We start from the raw sequence: 15430 nt of genomic DNA, 5'->3' as shown, positions 1-15430 counted from the left end.
TAAAAAAAATCTGTGCACCTGAAACTTTGGGCAGGTTGTCAATGTTATTGAATAGAAAATCTTTTTGGGTGTTTTTAATTGAAACATGACATCCGCTGATCAGCAGCATAAAACTGCACAGAACTTGAATTTCTAAAACGCACAACCAAGTCGGGGATTCCCTCATTTACAAAAGCACAATCAGTGTTCTTAGCGATTTGGTTGACATAGTTACCAACTTTTTCATTGCTGTAGCAACTACAGTGATCCCTCGCTATTCCGTGGTTCGTTTAGCTTCAGTGCATCGCAGATTTACATGGAATACAGTACTTCATATGTTGCTCTATGTGACTCGCTGTTGTTTCGCAGCTTCTCGCGGACCGTTTGCGGACTTAAAAAAATGTTTTTTTTGTTTTTTTTTTTAACCTGTGTATGTTTATTGGTCCTACTTCGCGGATTTTCGTTTATCGCGGGTGGTTTTGGTTGCCATTAACTGCGATAAACGAGGGATTACTGTAGTAAAAACAAAAACAAAAAGTGACTCGTGAGTTTAATTTTTGTCAGTGTTCCCTGTACCCCAATTTGAGAAGCACTGACTTACCCGTACGTGCTGATCACATTTCTGCTGATTATCAGTGTAAAGGAGTGACTCGGAAAAGTAATATTGAAGAAATCTACATTCAAAACAACAGTGACATGGCAGCTTGAGTAAATACCATTTCTTAAAATTGAATTCTGAGAAAAGCAACATGACAACGTTGAAATGCTGTGTAAAAATGAGGAGTGTGGACAGAGAGTAAAAGAAATAATGCAGTAAACTAGGCCGGCCATTGAAGCTCTTTGAAGCTTATTTTCTGTGCAATAATAATGATAACAATAAAAAGCTATTTCTGTATTATAATCGGAAAAAAAACAAGAATCATTCTCTGAGCTCTAACTGAAAGTTTGTGACTGATGTATTTTTCAGGTTTTCTGTAGTATTTGCCTTCTTTTTTTGTGTTTTGTACCTGAAATGTGACTGGCTCTGAGTTATCATTTTTGAGAAAAAAAAAACAATTCTAGAAGCTTAGTTATGATGCAGAATCTAAGTGACAGAACTTTTATGACATTATTTTAATGCAACAAACTTTGTGGATGCATCAGCATTGGAGCACAACTGTGAACCCCAAATGGGATTAGAGTGTTAAAATCACTATAAACAAGTTTACCTTAATAGTGTGTTCTTTGAAAGGATTACACTTGTGTCATTGTCATCATTGGATTTTGTGCATTATTTCACTGGAATGTTTTAAGGGCTCTTGGCTTTGTGTGTCTTTGGTATGTGCGTGTGTGTGTGTGTGTGTGTGTGTGCTAAGTTGGTGTTGAACCACAAATGTCATTCAAATAAATGTTCAAAGTTGACTATCCCCCCCCACTTTTTATTTTTTTTGGGGCGGCGCGGGGAGAAGGCTCGCAATTATACATGCATGCCCACATAATGAGTGAAATGTATGCTGTGTCCTTCACTATTGACTATAAACGTACTTTGCTTCGAGCATATCCCCTATTGACCATATTGTCATCAACACACGGATGTGTTGGTGCTTCTCGTCTCGCTACATTAGCTTTAGCCGCCATATGTAAGGGTGCAGAAAGTAGAAGCTCATGTGCTCTCATGTGAAGTAAAATTACTATTTTTTATCTGTTTGGGTTTTTTAAACAAAAATAGTAGCCGATAATGATATTCCGTAATTCTTCTCACTTATTTTTGTGAAGGAGAAGTGAGCCACACAAGTCCAAAGCATTTGTTACACTCAACGCTGTTTGTTGGTATGAGAACGGGGAAAAGACATCTACAGTTCTTGTGATTGTGAGCGACACCAGTTTTTAACAATTTAACTTTTTTTTTTAATGTGAGTGATATAATAGAACAATTTATTGCACATGCCACAAACACAATGCTAACACTCATGTGTCTCCTAACTCAAATGAGCGTCGTAAAAGAAAAATATATCTTATTTGGTAACACAATTATTAGTGAAAAGAAAGCTAGCAAAACAACTAAAATTGAAAATCAAAAATTGCTTTAAAAAAACAGTAACTGAATATATATTTTGTTTATAAAACTAACCAAACAAGCAGGAACGCTAAATGTTGTGAAAATATCCTTCATTTTCATCTTCGTCATGACCTTAATGGTTTTACTACAAATGTATTTATTTCAGTATTACTGTACAGTCATACAGAAGGAAGAAAAGTCATGTTGGAATTTTATTTTATTGCACACTGCCTAGTGAGTATTTGTTTTTTTTAATCTTGCACTCCACAAATATTGCCATAATTATATATTTTTTAAAAACAAAAAAATATACTAAAACTATAAAAAAATCCTAAAACACAGCATTTTTAGAAAACATATATAAACAAATTAAAAACAAACATCATGGCTCTAAAAACTAGCGTACTTAAAACTGCATAAAAAAAACTGAAATCAAAATTAAATAAAAAATTATGAACAATCCATTTCCATTACCCTGTCTAGTTACAACATGGCCTTTGCAAACTCTTGTCATTTTTATTGTAGTGACTGACTTGAGAAACGCAAGCAGTTGCTCCTCTGCCGGTGTAAATATTACAAATGTTAAACTTGTGTATGAATTTAACATGCATGTTTTTGAAGTATGGGAGGAAGCTGCAGTACCCAGGAAAAAGCCACGCAACGCTGTACTGACCTTTGACAAACAAGTTCACAACAACCAAAATACAGGAACGCCTCCCATGAAATTGGACACACGTCACGTCTCCTGAGGTTGAATAACTATCCATCAATCATTCACTCTTGAAGTGTACAACTGACCCGAGATCAGTCACTCATAGGCAAGCAGCGGCTGCTGCACACATTTTGGTGAACGCCTTCACACCGTAGTCGTCTTCCTGCAGTCACAGGTGAGCACTCTGTACAACTTACACATACTACTTATGAAATACACGTTTATATATACTTTATATATATATATATATATATATATAAATATGCTTTCAAACCATTTTTTTACTGCTAGTTGTCAATGCCTTGTTATTCAAGTTGTTTGCTGATATTTTAAGCTATTGCTGTTAGATTTAGAAATAAATAACTGATATTTATTCAGTCCTTTTTTCCCCCCAGGTTATTTTTGAAAATACAATTGAATGTCAAATATTGCTGGCTAAAGTTACACTTTTAATCCAGAGTGATATTCATGCTTCTTGGTGATTCAAAGATTACGAGAAAGAACAAAACTTTTGGACAGTCTTTTATACTGCAAAGGTTTGTAACCTTCCCTCCGGGCAGAAAGCGTTGCTTATTTTGAACATTCAGATTTCATTCCTCTGCCTTTAGTTATTGATATTGACCATAATATTTTGCATTGTGTTGTAATGCCTAAAGTACCAGAAGACTTTCCTATGTTTTCCCTTCCTTCTTTTTTTAAGGGCACTTTATAGAGAGAAAGTGGATGATGACTGACAATTCTATGCATGTGTGCAGGCAAACGCGTATGTGTTCTTGTATTTTGTGACAGCGAAATGAATGACCCAATATTTAGCATGTAAACACAAACTCTGCATCTCTATATGCCCTTCAATTCGTCTCTGCTGGTCCAGCATCTCCTACCGTACAAACCAGACGGACCCGCTCTGCACACACTGAGCTCAGCATTTCATGGCTAACAAACAATACACAGCAGATTAGAGCAATGTTTCAGTCTCATGGCATACCACTACACAACAATGTCTCAAAAAGTATGTATACCAAAATAATGAAGGTGTCATCTCAATTTGCTTACTTTTCTTTCTGTGGTTTAATAGGCAACACGTGGATACGAAGGTTAATTGTACCTTAACGCTATCTAGACACTGTAAGTCAACGGCAAAAACAGATGACGAACATACGATCCATTATTTGTAGTAAATTTTCAAACCAATTAAGAAAAACTGGCTATATACACTTAACTCATTCACTCCCAAAGACGTTTTTAAACGTCTTTTCAGACTTGGTCTAGAATTGGCTTGTACTGAATGAGTTAAACATCTTTCACAGCCACCGCACTGTGGTTGGGAATCATTGGATTACATTTATAATTTGAAGTAAACATCTCTTGTCTCTTTTGTCAGATCTATCAAACGGATGTTGGGTTCCCATTGCGCCTGGAATGGATAAGAGCCATGGCCCACTCTAATGTGAGTTTGAGTTTTACTCCTTGTCAAAAAAAAGTTACACTTTATTTTTACCTGATGCAGCTACTTAACTTTATTTTGTGACATGGTTAAAACAGGAAGCAAATAATTCTTTCTATGTAGCAGAGAAAAGGTATTAAAATATCAATGTTTTATTTTTGTTGAACTCCCTAAAGTATGAGGTTGAATTCCACGTCATTCATCTGCTGGGCCGTTCAGGTTCCAAGAGGGCACTCAAATTAAATAAACAAACTATTAGTTATCTCTTCAATAAATTACCTACCTACAAATGGAGGCCCAAGAATGAGCAGTCAAGCAGGTTTAGCAGAATGCCATGCAAGGTTGGGCCAGTGATTGAGGTCAGCGGTTATGCTAATGCATAGACCCTTGGACAATCGGATGAGAAACCACGCAGGCTAGCTCAAGGTCCCGACTGATAGTATCTTGTGTGCCATCTAAAATTACATAGGAAACATACAGTACTCTCATTTGGCTCGGACTCTATTTAGGACACTAGTGATTAATGCACAGGCTAAAGCAAAGGCTATGATAATGACAAAGACTCCCTTTTAGGAGACTGCCAAGGACACTGACTGAAACATAGAAAAGGACACTTGCTTTGATCATGAATGCGGCATTTAACTTGGAGGCTCGACTTAAAACTTTAGCTAGGACATTGGCTTGGGAACTAACAAGGACATTGGCTAAGACAAATACCCTATTGAGAACACTGTCTAGGAAACGTAGAAGGTGACTGGTTAGATTCTGACAAGCACACTTGCTTTGTTTGGCATTTGCTAGGATGTTGACTAATACATTGACTAGGGTCCTTTTAAGACCACTAGCTAAGGTAGGAAACGGGATAGAACACTGACAAGGACACTGACTTGGTTGCCTGCAAGGACATTGGCTAATACACTGGTTAAAATAATGACTCTATTTAGAACACTGGCTAGGAGACTCCTGCTAGGCAAGGGCTAGCACACTTGGTATGGCATTGGCTAAGAACACATTGACTAACACACTATTGACTAAGGTAATGACTGTTTACTAGAACACTGATTAGGTGCTTGCTAGAACATGGGAGGGACTCTGGCTAGGATGCTGTCTAGGACACGGACTATGGTATTTACCAGAATTCTACTTAGAACAAAAAACACAGATGCGAACACTTCTCTGACAATGGATAGGAACACTGACCTGGAGACGCTAGTCAGTTCTCTCGGGACAGTTATAGTAAATTCGCTAAATTGAGTGATTCATTAAGAAAAGAAGAATCCTGAAGTAAATGAAATTGTTGAATGAAATTAAATGAAATTCCGGTTGTAATGTATATTGGTACTAAGATTCTGGTGGCTCTGCTTTCAGTTATTACTTTTTGTAATAGAACTTGAGGGTGAAATCTGATAGCACAGAAATGTTAACATAATGATAATTTATGCCTCTCTAACTCCTGAACTAATTATAAAATTATGCTTGTACCGTAATGAAAAATAGAGAGTGCTTGAGTTACATATTGCAGAGAAGCTAAGCATTTGAACAATGACAGCATTTGTTTTCATGCAGCAGCTTTTGTGTTTTATAAGGCTTTTTTTTGTGTGCACCTATTGTCTTTCAGCTACGGTCGCCATCCTCTTCTCCCCACGATGACGTCAACCTGGGTCCTTCAGCTGACCCTCAGTAAGTAGCTCCACCCTTACAAACCATGTGAACCTTATCCTTCAAGTTGTCAGCAGATTTTCAAGGGCACTGGTTCTCAAAACGGGGTCTGCAACACGTAAATTGGTGGTCTCCAAAAAAACAAACAAAAAACAACTTATAATAAACTGTTGTATTATGGGGGCGGCCCGGTGGTTCGCACGTCGGCTTCACAGTGCAGAGGTACCGGTTCGATTCCAGCTCCGGCCTCCCTGTGTGGAGTTTGCATGTTCTCGCCTGCGTGGGTTTTCTCCGGGTGCTCCGGTTTCCTCCCACATTCCAAAAACATGCGTGGCAGGCTGATTGAATACTCTAAATTATCCCTAGGTGTGAGTGTGAGTGCGAATGGTAGTTCGTTTCTGTGTGCCCTGCGATTGGCTGGCAACCGATTCAGGGTGTCCGCCGCCTACTGCCCGAAGACAGCTGGGATAGGCTCCAGCACCCCCCGCGACCCTAGTGAGGATCAAGCGGCTCGGAAGATGAATGAATGTTGTATTATGTTGAAAACAGTTAAATCACTTAAAACAGAGTGGACCATAAAATATCAAGATAAGATAAGATATCCTTTATTTGTCCCACAATGGGGAAATTTACAAATCAACATCATCTTTCTAGCATGTATGCAGTCATGAGCCCTCTACATAGAAATTGTATTCAGTAATACAATTATTGAGCAAAAACAAAGCTCATGAATTGCATCGATAGCGTAAGCTGGCATACTAGCCTAAATAACATCATAGCTCAAACTGTATGACATCACACATAGGCAAATAACCGTGGACTAGCACTTTCCACTAACATTATCCAGTCATTAAACTCACCTTTCAGCATCTTTATGTTAAGTAATCCAAGCAAATTGTAAAAATCAAGGTAGACCGCAGGATTAACATTTGGTAGTTGTATTGGGAGAGGAGTAAAAACATACTTTCAGTCACTTTTGACTGTACACCACTGAGATGCCTCGGGTGACTGCCAGCAAAACAGAACACCTCAAATACAGATGAAAAAAAAAACCCACTACATGCCAAACTGCAAATATATCGGGATTGACTGCATTGAATTTATTTCAATCGAATTACCTGAGTGAAGTTAAGCGGTTTGGAGAGTTGATGGATGCGTCTGCTTCTTTCATTTAAACACATTAGGTTGAAACATAAAAAACAAAATTCCCATGGCATCGAATGGTGCACATAGTAGCCCTATTTGATTTCCCTTGCGATTATAAAGGGTCCCGAGAAGAATGTGTCTCATGTAACAGGTTGTGGACTCAACATTTTTGAGAACTCCCACTCAAGGAGTTTATTTTGAAATTGCTTTGAACCCCAGAACCCTTCCCTGGCACATACTGTTACATTCATAACATGAATTCATAGAAACATACGTCTTTACATGTCATTCCAAAAAAACAGCACCTGTTTTGCGGTTAATTGCACACCAAATGCTACCAAATGCTCATAAAACAGGATAGCACACAGTGATAGCTCATTATAAGTCAGTTTTGTAATACTCTGGTATTTCCAATAAAATACACTATTAACTGACTACATACAGTACAATCTTGATTCAATTTGTAATTCAGCTTTAGTGCACGATTTAAAGGTGTGTGTGTGTGTGTGTGTGTAATGCTGTGCACTGAACATTAGAAAGCCTTCAATAAATAACTCTCTGTCTTCCTGTAGTGCCAAGCCCACTGACTTTGACTTCCTGGCTGTCATTGGCAAAGGGACCTTTGGAAAGGTGATACTATTACTTATTCACTTCATGTTGAAATGAACCCATTTTGACCTTGGGAGGCCACTCAATGAGCTACTTGGACATTCATTCAACATTATTTCTTGATATATATGTATTAAATATATAGATTTCCCATTCTTACGTATTTTTATTATTGTGTTCACTGATTATGTGTGTGACAAATTACATGGTTATTTTGCCTTACAATGAGAAGTTACCAAATATGGTTCCTACAGTAGACTAACTTGATGCAGAAATACCAGAGCTGAGATTTGGGCCCAGAACTGCAGAACTGCGACATGCTAACCAGTGGGTCACCGTGCTGGCTATTTCTTCTTTGATATTGAAGTATTTTCATTATTATCATTCCACCTTATATCACTGGCTACTATGTGATAAATGACACGGTTCTAACTGTGTTCCAGTGAGACCGGTGCCAACAACTTTAAATTTGCAAATATAGTTGCTTCGGGTATCGTGTCTTTGTTTATAATGACCGTGAATCCTGCAATGATTCATATGCAGTAGAGGACACTAGATGTATGCACTGATGCAATTTTCAGAGGTCATGTTGTTATGCAGTACCTAAACGTGACAAGAGAGAGAAGGAAAGTCGCGGTTGACGTTGTGCACGCAATGTTTTCATGAATCATTAACTGTGTTGTCACTTAAGGTCGTCTATCACCAATGGCAAAGTAACATCAAATATTACCAGGCAATTGTTCAAAGACAAATTATTATGTTAAATGGTTCCTTCAGCAGGAAGTGTGTTTCTTTTTTTTTTCTTTTTGAGAAACCAAAGCCAAGAGCTTGGTGCCTTCCTCAAGAGTGCATTGACAGCGAACTTCATCACTCTAAAATGCAGTCAGTAATACATATAATCATATTCTAATTTCCAGTTCTTTTTTTTTCTAATTCGATCTCACCCACTTCCTTCGTCGCTTATACCAAAAGCATGCATGTTAGCTTTATCAAGTGTGGCCAGGTGGTCGACTGATTAGCACGTAGGCCTCACAGTGCAGAGGTGCATGGTTCGATTCCGGCTCCGGCCTTCCTGTGTGGAGTTTGCATGTTGTCCCCGTGCCTGTATGGGTTTTCTCCAGGGACTCCGGTTTCCTCGCACACTCCAAACACATGCGTGGCAGGTTAATGGAACACTATAAATTGTCCCTGGCTGTGTGTGTGAGTGGGGCTGGTTGTTCGTCTATGTGTGCCCCGCGATTGGCTGGCAACCAGTTCAGGGTGTACCCCGCCTACCGTCTAAAGACAGCTAACAGCAGCTTTATTAAAGAGTCTAAATTGCCCTTTGGAGAAAATTTGACTTTGAATGATTGTTTTCCGACATGTATATGGCCTGCACTTGGCCATTCTGGGTGCACTGTCACCCAAAATTACCTACAATAGGTTTCAGATCCTCCCCAACCTGAATAAGAACAAGCACTATGTAAAATAGTTTTCTGGATGGAGATACAAAAATGAGGCTCACATAAGATAAGATACGGTAACCTTTACTTGTCCCAGACTGGAGAAATTTGCAGTCTACAGCAGCAAAATTGGGGAAGGCGGGGAGAAAAGAAAAAAACAAAGTGTGGCATGCACAAAATAACTACATAAATGTTTCAGAAAAAGTTGTAACAATGTAACAATTCCAAACTCTGTAAACTGCTACTGAGATTTGTCAGCAAAAGTCATGGTTGGATATTGCCTTCTTGTCCTACTGGCTTAACGTGATTCAATTTTGTCAGTGTCAAGTGTTCACACAGACGTCTGAGGGCTTCTGCAGCCACGTCTTGGCCGCAGGGCGACCATTTGGCGCTGTCAAATGTTTGCTAAACAAACAAAAAAATCAACGCACAAACTTTTCAATGCAGGTCCTGCTCGCCAAGCTCAAAGCCACCAACCAGTTCTACGCTGTCAAAGTGCTGCAGAAGAAAGTCATCTTGAAGAAAAAGGAGGTGAGTGCCTAGTACACCAGAGCTGTACGTGTGATACAATGAGGTCATGGGATATACCCTCATATGGATAATTTAGATATGAAATGGCCTGAAAATAGATGACATTTTCCAAAAGTCACACTAAAGACTCACAAGGCATTTTCGATATTTCGGGTCAGCTTCTGTGTCTGACACCAAAATGAATGAGCATTGCTCCTCATACTGTACTTAGCTGCTGTTTTTTGTATTACCAAATTAGATGGAAATCTTTAATACCAGCCCTCACTTTAGTGAAATTCCAAATTAAAAAAAAAAAAACAGCACAGTAAACACAATTGCTCATATTATGTCACAAGACATACATTTCCAAATGTGAAACACTGCTATGCCTTAACCCTCCCGTTATGTTGCAGGTCAAATTGACCTGTTTGGAAAATATAGAAAAAAATAAATACATTAAACTTTGTCTTCTAGCCTCCATTTTTCACTTTCTTTTTTTTTATTATAAAAACTGCATTGCAATCTGTGATTTCTTTGGGTGATTGAACATTGTTATTTACCTATGAACATTGTTGGGAAAAAGTAAAGTAATAGGAAGGTAAAATGCAAAATCCACATGAAAAGAAAGAAAAACATCGCCTTCTGGTGGGTCCAATGGGGTACTGAATTGCAATACAGTCCAAACAGAGGAGCAAAAAAACAAAACAAAACAAAACCAAATGCATTTAGCTCAACTCGTATGAACCAGAGCAGCGTCCTGTGTTTTCATCAAAGTCTGGAAGCAGCACCACAACCTCAATCTTATCTAATCTGCACAATGCTTGGTGCAAAGAACATGTTATATGACTCAAAGAAAAGTGAGAGTTCATCACATATACACACATGCAATTTACTTGGAAAGTAAAGGTCACATTCAATTTGGATCTGATCCCAATCCTGAAATATATTCAGACACTGTATCACTGCCAAATCGATCTGACCACATAGAAAATTTCAAAAACTGCCCCCCAAAAAAATCAGTGAAACAGCAAAACTGTGAAAGGTGAACCACGTTTTAGTGAGGGTTCACTGTATACTCAACACAGTCACTCATCATTGCAAAAGAATGAAACTCAAAAGTTCTGATTAAGGTCAAATATTTGCACACATACCAGTACAATGGTCGGTCTCTAGAGAAAAAAAATGGTGATACTGACATTGTTGTAATTTGCTGTGCTCATGCAGAGGGTCAGCACAGCGTTTATTGATGCACTACTTTTCCGGCTTTGATTTCAACGTCTCCTTTTACAGCAAAAAAACATCATGGCGGAGAGAAACGTGCTGCTCAAAAGCCTGAAACACCCGTTTCTGGTTCGCCTCCATTACTCTTTCCAGACCCCCGAGAAGCTCTACTTTGTTCTCGACTACGTGAATGGTGGAGAAGTATGCGCAAGCAATCGAAGCAAGCAAATTGATTCACGTGCTGAGGGGCGCCTTCTTATGTGCTCGCCCTCTTGTTTGTGCAGCTCTTCTTTCACCTGCAGCGTGAGAGATGCTTCTCTGAGCCCAGAGCGAGGTTCTACACGGCAGAGGTGGCGAGCGCTATTGGCTACCTTCACTCCCTCAATATTGTCTACAGGTCAGACTACATTTCTTAATATTGGGACATCAACCATGACGTGTCAGCAATGCACACTTGCATTCTTACGGTGGATCGAGGATATTTGTTTTCTTTGCCTACAATATTGAGTGAAGTCAATTGTGATGATCGAAAACAAAAATGAACTAGCAAGTGCAACCTAGATCATACGAAATATCAGAATCAGAATCAGAATCAGAATCATCTTTATTGGCCAAGTATGTAGAACACACAAGGAATTTGTCTCCGGTATAACACGCTGCACTAGTATCATCGTAAACAACAAAATATGAAGTCACACAGACACATAGGAAATTTCTGTGGAAAAACAAAGCAAAATATATGTTTTTAGGATTGTTTCCATCTCTCTCTCTGTCCCTCCCTCCCCCTTCATTATCCATCCATCCATCCGTACATCCACCTAAAATATGATTTGATGTGTGTGTATGTGCGTGTGTGTGTGTGTGTTTGTGTTCATTGCAGGGATCTGAAGCCCGAAAATATCCTCTTAGATTCTCAGGTGAATAACAGTCACACTTTCTCCTCCTGACACAGTCTGAACACGAACCAGAACAAAAACGCAGACTCAGATAAACTGCGTGACAAAAAAAAACATTTATTTAGAGAAAAACGAAGGACCACAAAGTATAAATAGAACTCATTGGCAAAAACAAGCCAGGAAAACCAGATATGAACAAAAAGTACTTGCAAACTGCATGGTAAATTTGACAACGGAAAATACTCAAAATGAAATGTCAAGAATCCAAACCCACGAAACTTAAAGTAGTCTAGAATTAATGCAAAAAACAAATACTAACTGAACAAGAATCTAGCAAAACAAGATTGACTATGAACATGGTCAATAATCCAATAGAGTTTTGGGATCTTGGCAGTCCTTAAAATACTTGACTCGGCGTGATTGGGAACAAGACACCGGTTGTCTGACATGGGCGCGAGGGGATGCACATACACGTCACTGACGAGGCACACCCTTCACTCCAGCTGGTCCTAACACAAAACAAAACAAAAAAAAGACAGAGCAAAACCATGACGCCTCCTTTCTCTGACTGACCGATGTTTTTGGCCATTTACATTTGTATACAACCCCGTGCTTGTGTTTGCGTTGTTGCAGGGCCATGTGGTGTTGACAGATTTTGGTTTGTGCAAAGAAGGTGTGGAGCCAGAAGGAACCACCTCAACTTTCTGTGGAACACCCGAAGTGAGTTGAATACTGGATGTCAAAGAATATTAAAATCCAAACGTATAGGGATCATACTCGGATCCAGAACTAGAAATTTTAAAAAACAGCAAGAGTTTGTTAAAACTTTTTTTTTTACAGATGTATCTCTATTTGAGCATGTTACATTAGATTTTCCACAAAACGGTTCAGATTCAAACTGGTGCCAAATGTGAAATCTAGACCAGATCCAGATTAAATTCGGTTTGCCCACACATAGCTACCTCAGCAACAAACAAGCACATTAAGAGCCTGCAAGATTTGACAGTTTTGATAGATGTGGTATATGAAAAGTTGTGTGTTGATTTTGCAACATATTTTCTCATTGCTTCTGTTTTGGTTTCTGGTCTGAATTTGGATGTTTGCCACCAAAAGTACTTAGCGCCAGAAGTTCTTCGCAAGGAACCTTATGACAGGACGGTTGACTGGTGGTGTCTTGGAGCTGTGCTTTATGAAATGATTTACAGTCTGGTAAGTGTGCGTTGTGTGTGTGTGTGTGTGTGTGCGTGTGTGTGTGTGCGTGTGCGTGTGCGTGTGCGGGTAATAACATCTGTCCATTCCCTTCATGGTAGCCTCCTTTCTACAGCCGTGACGTTGGAGAAATGTATGACGGGATTCTCCATAAGCCTCTGCTGCTCCCACCAGGGAAGTCTGAGGCTGTGTGCTCCCTGCTGGAGGGTCTCCTGCAGAAGGACCAGCACAGACGTTTCGGGGCCATCGCCGACTTTGTACGTACCTTTAAATTAGGAGGGGGACAAACTAGTAGATATCTTAATACTTAGAAACATCTTGCAATTCCAAAAATTGATATTTTTTAATGTGTTGTGTTCTATAGTTAGAAATCAAGAACCACACTTTTTTCTCATCAATCAACTGGGACGACATTTACCACAAGAGAATCACTCCTCCTTACAACCCCAATGTGGTGAGTGTCGGTTCACTAATGTATTTTAAAAGGGAACTTGTGCCACTTTATGTCTGCCCTACAATAACAACATCTCTTTATCATTCAATTGCCCTGTGGACCAGGCTAAATAATCGTATAAGACTTTGACATCAATGTTCATAAATGCATTGCCACTGTGCTCTTCGATTGTTGTTGTCACCTTGGCAACCCCACCATATCTTTCAAATAAAAAATAAATAAGTCGTCAAGTTTTTTTCAGACCACTCCCAATTGGAGTTTACTTTCAAACTAAACATAAAACAAAGATGATTAATTGCATGTTGTGCATTTGAAACAACCACATAACTTTGCCTTCCGCTAGCGCGATGCTAACTCACATGATGCAAACCCCACAAACACATTGATGAGCTCACAAATAACATCAGTGTTATTGGGTGATAATCCATTCAGCGATGGATATTTGAACACAAACAATGTGCCTAACGCATGTAGACTTACAATAGAACAATACTTAAAGGCATATATTTTTTATCCTTTAAAAAAAAACTCAAATTACTGCAAGTTACGAAATAACTTACAGTATTTAAGTGAAGCTTTTTATAGATTATACTGCTGCCCGGTGGCCAAGTCACAAATATCAGAAGGAGTTGCAATGAATTAAATCATGACACATTCACTGTTTAATTCTTTATGTTGCATTTCATGATGTTATTTCTAATGAATTCTCAGAAGAACAACTCCTATCTCATCTATATAACCTATATAACTTTCGATATATCCTTCCTCACGTTTAGAGGGGCCCTGCTGACACTCAGCATATCGACCCAGAGTTCACCAGGGAAATGGTTTCTAATTCTGTGAGCCGTACGCCGGAATTTAACGCCAGCACGAGTTCCAACAACGCCTTCAACGGCTTCTCCTACGTGGCCAGTGAGGACAGCTTTCTGTAAAAGGAACTCACTAGTTGAAGGGCTAACAATGTGGCCCTTCGTGTTATATGACAATGTAGCTGACCGCTGCTCAATGTAAGGGTTCACGATGGAGCCATTTTGTAACAGAGTACGTGGACTTGTTAATCCAGTCTAGTTTTATCTCCTCTTAAGTACAATGGGGAGGAGGTGTTGGTGAATGTAAATATGTGATCATTCTATTATTGTTTCTGTGATGCTACGCAAATACTGTCAGTCCAATAGAGAGGACAGTGAGTGTTTAATGCCCTTGTTCTTCTGAACCAAACTCATCCAAGCATGCCTTTCTGCACTTTGTACACCGAGAACAGAGAGAGTGCCCCCCCCCCCCCCACACCAAACAGTTGGTGGCTTTCAGTTGTCTTGCTAATGTGAGGAAGTAACAGTCAAAGACAACAAATGGTGTGAGGGCCTTTTTTGGGTAGCATCTCGATAACATCCTATTTTTCACAATAACTTTTGGATGCATTGTGCAGAGATGTTTCAATGCCAACTGGCTGAAGGTGTTGTCTTTTAAGCGCGTGTCAGCTCAGAACTGCTAAATGTATTCCTCAAGCCACAGGAAGAAGAAAACATTTTTGAGACTTGTCATGGTGGCTGAAAAACAATTATATGGAGAGAAAAAAAACAATTTCAAGGAGGAGAAAAATGTTTCCTTTGTCATAGCCTTTTCTATCTATCCATTGTGCTTTAGAGTGCAAGAAAACACATAGGTGGGTTTGGACCTCAATAACCAAACAAATAAATCATTCGTGGTAAGTTCCATTTAATATGGAATGAACAATGATCATAATTAATTCGTTGTTAGAAAATGCTTTAATCGGTCAGTGAATACTGCAAACTGTTTGTAATGTGTACTCTCTCACTAATTATTTCTGTATTGTGCCTTGTAAATGTGATCTTAAACAATACATTGTAAATGTTTATTAATGTATTGCTTTGGAGCAGTGACAATTACAAAAATTCAGATTCATGCCACTTGTAATGATTAGTGGTGCTTCAATTAGCGGAGAGGAAGAGCAACATCATGTATTATTATTATTATTATTATCATACAGTCCATTTTGTAATCCGCTTATCCTCACAAGGGTCGTGTGGCGTGCTGGAGCCTGTCCCAGCCGTCTTTGGGCAGTAGGCGGGGGACACCCCGAACTGGTTGCC

General features: G+C 39.1%; 1 protein-coding gene across 3 annotated transcripts; it reads left to right on the top strand.

The window, feature by feature from the left end:
- The first annotated feature begins 2768 nt into the window (after positions 1-2768).
- On the top strand, positions 2769-15195 carry sgk2a (serum/glucocorticoid regulated kinase 2a). Of its 3 annotated transcripts, none has more exons than XM_052058987.1 (13): positions 2769-2904; positions 4111-4176; positions 5792-5853; positions 7551-7608; positions 9477-9560; positions 10830-10961; positions 11045-11157; positions 11641-11677; positions 12290-12376; positions 12770-12865; positions 12967-13122; positions 13230-13319; positions 14096-15195. In XM_052058987.1, the coding sequence occupies exons 2-13, from the start codon at positions 4162-4164 to the stop codon at positions 14249-14251; spliced, it is 1086 nt and encodes a 361-aa protein (XP_051914947.1). In that variant the 5' UTR covers positions 2769-2904; positions 4111-4161; the 3' UTR covers positions 14252-15195. The 3 variants fall into 3 exon arrangements, with proteins under 3 accessions (XP_051914947.1, XP_051914946.1, XP_051914949.1); XM_052058986.1 differs by lacking the exon at positions 2769-2904 and adding an exon at positions 3712-3738; XM_052058989.1 differs by lacking the exon at positions 2769-2904 and adding an exon at positions 3831-3854.
- The last annotated feature ends 235 nt before the right edge of the window (positions 15196-15430 follow it).

Source organism: Hippocampus zosterae, chromosome 2 (assembly GCF_025434085.1).
Source record: "Hippocampus zosterae strain Florida chromosome 2, ASM2543408v3, whole genome shotgun sequence".
NCBI lineage: Eukaryota > Metazoa > Chordata > Actinopteri > Syngnathiformes > Syngnathidae > Hippocampus > Hippocampus zosterae.
This window is presented reverse-complemented; position numbering and strand designations above follow the sequence as displayed.